The sequence below is a fragment of the Chenopodium album genome, chromosome 2 (assembly GCF_948465745.1).
Source record: "Chenopodium album chromosome 2, dcCheAlbu1.1, whole genome shotgun sequence".
NCBI classification, from domain to species: Eukaryota; Viridiplantae; Streptophyta; class Magnoliopsida; order Caryophyllales; family Amaranthaceae; genus Chenopodium; species Chenopodium album.
The window spans coordinates 51,974,256-51,980,885 of NC_137835.1; the positions used below are offsets into that span (position 1 = coordinate 51,974,256).

Here is a 6,630-nt window from a genome sequence, read left to right on the forward strand (position 1 = left end):
AGTCAAACACATTCAAATAAAGTTTTTGTGAATCAAATGAAAGTCAAACACATTCAAACATAGCCTTTTGAATCAAATAAAGTTTTTGTGACTTATTTATGTCATTCAGCTTGTTTATGCTGCGACTTATTTATGTCATTCAGCTTGTTTATGCTGTTACTTATTAATGTCATTCAGCTTGTTTACTGCCTGCTTACTTCGTTTTGTAAGGGCTTACTGCTTGACTGTCTTCTCCTTTCCTCTCCCCCTCGAAGAGATGGGCTGAATGGGACTAAGAGAACCTTAGTGTTGCCCATGTAGCTCATCTTCTTCTTTTCTTCTCTTCTCCCTTGCTTAAGCTGAACGTGCCAGGCTCCCCCTCAGGCGTCCCCGAGGTGGTGCCCTATTTTGCTTTTTGCAGGTGAAGTGAGGTTTTAAGGAGGGATGCTTTCACTTTGTCATTTTGCGCTAGAGTGCTTCTTGCCTCTAACACTTTATTATTATTCTTGTTTGATTTCTGCATGTTAGTATATGATGCTTGGGCATACTATATTAAACAAATTTATGCAACATACTCCTCACGCAGAGGCTTGTATTTCATTGAATAAAAATGGCTCAAATGCCTTAGTTAACATAACATGGACTGAATAAAGGTTTATCGACTAGAAACAGCTATGTTTCAGGCTATTTAAACAAAATATTTCTTTAACACATCAGCATTGAAACTGTTTCTTAAGACCTGACCTTCTTGATCTGCAAGGAGGAACGCGCCTGGTCCAACCTGCTCGTGGATGATGAAAGGGCCTTCCCAGTTTGCTGACAGCTTTCCATGCTGATTTCCTCTTCCAATTGCTGCTGTCCTCCTGAGGACTAAGTCTCCTGGCAGGAGCTCCCTGTGCTTGACCCTTTTGTTGAAAGTTTTTGAGATCCTGCTCTTTTGGGCTGCCAGCTTAAGGGTTGCTTTTAGCCTTACTTCTGGCAGGAAGTCTAGCTCTTCCAGCATGCGCTTTTCATTTCCTTGCTGCTCATAGTGCTGTATCCTCAGGCTGGGGATTTGCACTTCCACAGGGACAATTGCATCAACCCCGTAGGCCAGGGTGAAAGGGCTTTTACCGGTTGACTCCTTCTTAGTGGTCCTATTTGCCCACAAGACCTCTGGGACTAAGTCTGCCCACAGGCCCTTGTACTCCTCCAGCTTCTTCTGTAGGGCAGTCAGGATCAGCTTGTTTGCTTCTTCTGCTTGGCCATTGCTCTGCGGGTGGCAGACTGAGGCACTTGCATATTTGGTGCCCATATCCCCCAGGTAGTCCTTTATAATATCGTAGTCAAATTGGCACCCATGATCAAAGACTATGCACTGTGGCACCCCGAATCTAGTGATGATGCTCTTCCATATAAATGTTCTGACCTGGGTTGCCTTTATGTACTTGGTGGGTTCAGCTTCTATCCACTTTGTAAAGTAATCTACTGCCACAATGAGATACTTCCTGCCCGCTGACCTAGTGGTGAAAGGTCCCAATATGTCCATTCCCCACTAAGCGAACGGGATCGGGCTGAGGATTGGAGTTAGATCGTTTGCTGGCTGATTTATGACTGGTGAATATTTTTGACACTTGTCGCATTTTTTGACATATGCTAGTGCGTCTTGCGTGAGAGTTGGCCAATATGCCCCTCTTCTAAGGACCTCTACTCCCAATGCTTTCCCGCCGATATGGTTGGCACATATTCTGGAGTGGGCTTCTTCCATAATGCCCTCCTGCTCCCATTCTGGAATACACCTCAGCAGCGGCTTTGAGAAGCCTTTCTTGTTGAGCTCTCCATTCATCACTACATACCAATTTGCGTCTTTCTTCACCTTTTTAGCTTGTACTTCATCATCGGGCAACGAGCCATGAAGTTTGTACGCCAAGATGTCTGAGAACCAGGCTCTTTGACTGCCGACGCAGTTTACCTGCTCCTTTTCAACGATGCTGCTTTCCTCTAACACTTCGACCATCACTGCTCTTGTGAGGCTTTGTAAGGTGGAGCTGGCTAACTTAGATAAGGCGTCAGCCTGAGAGTTTCCTGCTCTGGGGACCAAGTCTATCTGGAAATGGACTAGCTGGGCTGCCAGCTCTTTCACTTTGGTTACATATTTCATCATAGTGTCTTCCCTTATCTCATACGACCCCTGCAGTTGGCTGGAAACGAGCTGAGAATCAGTCTGTAGGTGTACTTTGCGGGCTCCGGCTGCGAGGCTCATACGCAGGCCTGCCAGCATCGCCTCGTACTCTTCTTCATTATTAGACGCTTTGAACTTGAACTTGATGGCATACTCAAATACGTTTCCTTCTGGAGACGTCATTATGACTCCTGCCCCACTCTCCGTTTGGGCTGAGGATCCATCCACTTCCACCTTCCAGACCCCAATGTCATCCTCTTTTTCCTCATAGGAGGCTTCCAGTATGAAGTCTGCTAAAGCTTGTGCCTTGATGGCTGCTCTAGGCTTGACCTCGAATTCATACTCAGAAAGCTCGATTTCCCACTTTAAGAGTCTACCCGATGCATCCATCTTTTGTAATGCTTTCTCCAGCGGGTGATGTGAATTATTGATCCGAAAATCAACAAAACACAAGGGATATGTTTAAGTCTAATTCTATACAGGAAATCCACCAAGAATTAAACAAAAACTAAGATTAATCAATTAAGAATCCACCTAACTAATCAATCCAAACGAATGTTTTAACTAAAACAAGCAAAACAGCAATTGATCACAATCAACAAAAACTCAAGTATGCAACTTAAGAAATAAATCTGAATATTAATCTATATGTTTATTCGTGTGTGTTACAGCCCTATTTATAAGACTTAGTTTTCCTAGGAAGATTAGGACAAGTTCCTAATTCAATCCTAATTAAACTAGAATTCTAACTTGCTTGAAGAGCAAGCACCTTGGCGCACAAGCATACACCAAACTCCTTGGAGAACAAGCACACGCCTAAACTGATTTATTTTGCTAACTAACTGATTTTTAAAGCAACTAAATAAATAAATAAAAATTAAAGAACTAAATAAAGATTAAAGATCCTAATGCTTGAACCAAGAAAAACCCTTTCAAGTGAAAGGTAAAAACTTGTAAGCAAAATCTAAGTAAAGAAAATTCAAGAAAGTTCAAGAAAGTGAACTAGATTCCAAGAAAAACCACTAAGCAAACCGTGGCTTTGCTTTGATATCCAAGAAAGTGTCCATGCAATGCTTGGCTTGAATCAATGTTTAGGAATAAACTATCTTGATGCATGATAAGCAAATCTTCGAAGTTCTCCATGCTTAGACTTGCATCATCCTCCTCTTCTTCGAAAGAATTTGTCCTCAAATCTCGAAGTTCTTCATCAGGAATATACTTAGCCAAATCGCCAACATTGAATGTAGCACTAACTCCATATTCTCCCGGAAGTTCTAACTTATAAGCATTGTCATTGATCTTCTCAACAATCTTGAAAGGACCTTCACTTCTAGGCATCAACTTATTCTTGCGTTTTCCTGGAAATCTTTCCTTTCTCAAATGTAACCATACCAAGTCTCCAACATTGTAACTTTGTTGCTTTCTATGCTTGTTTGCTCTAGCTTTGTACATGTCATTTACTTTCTCTATTCTTGTTCGAACTTGATCATGTAATTTCAGCATACTCTTCAACTTAGACTCGACATCTTTGTGAATTAACTCACCCTTAGGCAATGGAACAAGATCAATTGGAAGTTTCGGATTGACTCCATAGACTACCTCAAAAGGACTATGTTTGGTAGCATATGTAGGTGATCTATTATAAGCAAACTCCGCATGAGCTAACTTGATGTCCCAATCCTTTTGTGTCTTACTCACTAACCCACGCAAAAGCGCACCAAGAGTACGATTAGTAACCTCGGTTTGTCCATCAGTTTGTGGATGGTAAGATGTACTAAAGAGCAATTTAGTTCCCACAAGCTTCCATAGAGACTTCCAAAAGAAACTCATGAACTTTGTATCTCGATCACTCACAATAGTTTTCGGAATTCCATGCAATCTAACAATCTCTTTGAAGTATAATTCCGCCACTTTCATAGCATCATCCACTTTGTGACAAGGAACAAAGTGAGCCATCTTAGAAAACCTATCCACAACAACCATAATAGAGTCTTTCCCCCGTTGTGTTCTCGGCAATCCCACAATAAAATCCATAGAAATATCTTCCCAAGGTGAATCTAGAACAGGTAAAGGAGTATACAAGCCTTGATGAAAAGTAGCCTTCGCTTTTTGACAAGTTGCACACCTAGAAATAACTAGTTGCACATCCGTGAGCATCTTAGGCCAATAGAAGTGTTCTTGTAACATACTCAAGGTCTTTGTAATGCCAAAGTGACCAGCAATTCCTCCCCCATGAGCTTCTCTAACAACTAGCTCTCTAATAGAACACTTAGGAAGACAAAGTCGATTTCCTTTGAAAAGAAAACCATCTTGCAGCAAATAAGAACCCACGGCTCCTTTAGAACACTCTTCAATCAATGTAGCAAAATCATCATCACTTTTATAGTATTCTTTGATCAATTCAAAACCAAGTAGCTTGCTATTTAGAATTCCAATCAAAGTGTATCTTCTAGATAATGCATCAGCCACAACATTCGATTTCCCTTCTTTGTACTTTGAAGAAAAATTAAATGATTGTAAAAATTCAACCCACGTAGCATGTCTAGGATTGAGCTTTTGTTGTCCATATATGTACTTCAATGCTTCATGATCAGAATGCAACACAAAGTGATTAGGTCGGAGATAATGACTCCAATGATCTAAAGCTCTAACAATGGCATAGAACTCTTTATCATAAGTAGAATAGTTCAATCGAGCTCCTCCCAATTTCTCACTGAAATATGCAATAGGCCTCTTCTTTTGGAGTAAAACTGCTCCAATTCCAACTCCACTAGCATCGGTTTCAACTTCAAAAGGACTTGAGAAATCTGGTAACGCAAGTATAGGTGCTTCACATAGCTTCTTTTTAACCAACTCAAACGCACTTTGAGCTTCTTTAGTCCATTCGAATTTACCCTTGTCCTTCTTCAAACATTTGGTCATAGGCGCCACAATACTTGAGAAATTCTTGACAAATCTTCTATAGAACGAAGCTAGACCATGAAAAGACCTTACTTCACTCATATTAGTAGGAATAGGCCAAGTTTTAATAGCCTCTACTTTCGAATGATCAACTGAAACTCCATCTTTTCATACAACATAACCAAGAAAAGTAACACTAGGCACTAAGAAGTAGCATTTTTCAAGCTTAGCATAGAGTTTCTTCTCTCTTAACACTTCAAACACACTTGTTAGATGATTTAGATGATCATGCAAATTTTTTGAGTATATCAGAATATCATCTAAATAAACAACAACAAACTTGCCAAGGAAAGGTTTAAGTACCTCATGCATCAACCTCATGAAAGTGCTAGGTGCATTAGTGAGTCCAAACGGCATCACCAACCATTCATACAACCCTAACTTAGTCTTGAATGCTGTCTTCCACTCATCTCCTTCTCTCATTCGAATTTGATGATAACCACTCATAAGATCAATCTTAGAAAACAACTTTGAACCATGTAGTTCATCAAGTAGATCATCTAACCTTGGAATAGGAAATCTGTATTTGATAGTGATGTTATTCACACTCCTACTATCAATACACATGCGCCAACTCCCATCTTTCTTTGGGACAAGTAAAGTAGGCACGGCACAAGGGCTCATACTTTCCTTCACGTATCCTCTAGCCATAAGCTCTTCAATTTGCCTTTGCATCTCCTTTGTTTCTTCCGGATTACTTCTATAGGCTGCCTTATTAGGTAATGGTGCTCCCAGAATCAAGTCAATTTGATGCTCTATCCCACGAATAGGAGGTAGTCCCGGAGGTAATTCCTTAGGAAAGACATCCTTGAATTCTTCTAAAACAGATTCCAATTCATACGGCCTCTTTGCGTGTTTATTTTGATCAATTCGAATCTCATTAGAAACAAGTATATATACCACATTGTTGCTGCAAATTTCTTTTTCTAATTCCTTCTCGCTAATCAAATAAGAACTCGTCGAATTAGAGGTAACATTAGAAGACTTGTTGCTTATCAAAGGTTTTAAAGCAACCGGTCTCTCTTTTTCTCCTTTTCCCACAACATACACATTAGTCCTTCCATCAAACTTCACAAATCTATCATATTTCCAAGGACGGCCTAATAGTATATGACAAGCATCCATAGGACAAACATCACACAAAACTTTATCATGAAATTTACCAATTGAAAAGGAGATTAAGGCTTGTTTAGTTACCTTAACATCACTCGAATTATTAAGCCAATGAAGCTTATAAGGGCTTGGATGTTCAGTAGTTGGCCACTTCAATTTGTCTACCAAAGTAGTAGATACCACATTAGTGCAACTCCCCGTGTCTATGATCATGTCACACAACCTATCTTCTACCTTGCACCTTGTAAGAAAGATTTTCTCCCTTTGATTGTTTTCCATAGGTACGGTTTTAGAGTGTAGCGCCCTTCTTAGAACCAAACTTTGACCATGAGTCTCGGGATCAATTTCGTCAATATGCCCCTCCTCTTCTTCAAAGTTTTCCTCTTCGTTCTTTTCTTCATAGTCACTACCCTGCT

At 40.2% G+C, this 6,630-nt stretch overlaps 1 protein-coding gene across 1 annotated transcript; it reads right to left on the reverse strand.

The window, feature by feature from the left end:
• Positions 1–641: 641 nt before the first annotated feature.
• On the reverse strand, positions 642–2,530 carry LOC145572700 (uncharacterized). The gene is made up of 3 exons (XM_081631676.1): positions 1,664–2,530; positions 801–1,180; positions 642–663 (listed from the first exon to the last, which is right to left on the reverse strand). The coding sequence occupies exons 1-3, from the start codon at positions 2,528–2,530 to the stop codon at positions 642–644; spliced, it is 1,269 nt and encodes a 422-aa protein (XP_081487802.1).
• Positions 2,531–6,630: the final 4,100 nt, after the last annotated feature.

Bases quoted from the DNA above. Each gene is read 5' to 3' on its own strand.
- LOC145572700 (XM_081631676.1), bottom strand. From the start codon at position 2,530: ATGGATGCATCGGGTAGACTCTTAAAGTGGGAAATCGAGCTTTCTGAG. The intron at 1,181-1,663 runs GTCCTTAGAAGA...ACTGCCCTACAG, and splicing joins GGAAAGCATTGGGAGTAGAG to AAGAAGCTGGAGGAGTACAA. The intron at 664-800 runs GTCAGCAAACTG...TTGTTTAAATAG, and splicing joins GGAAATCAGCATGGAAAGCT to CCTGAAACATAGCTGTTTCT.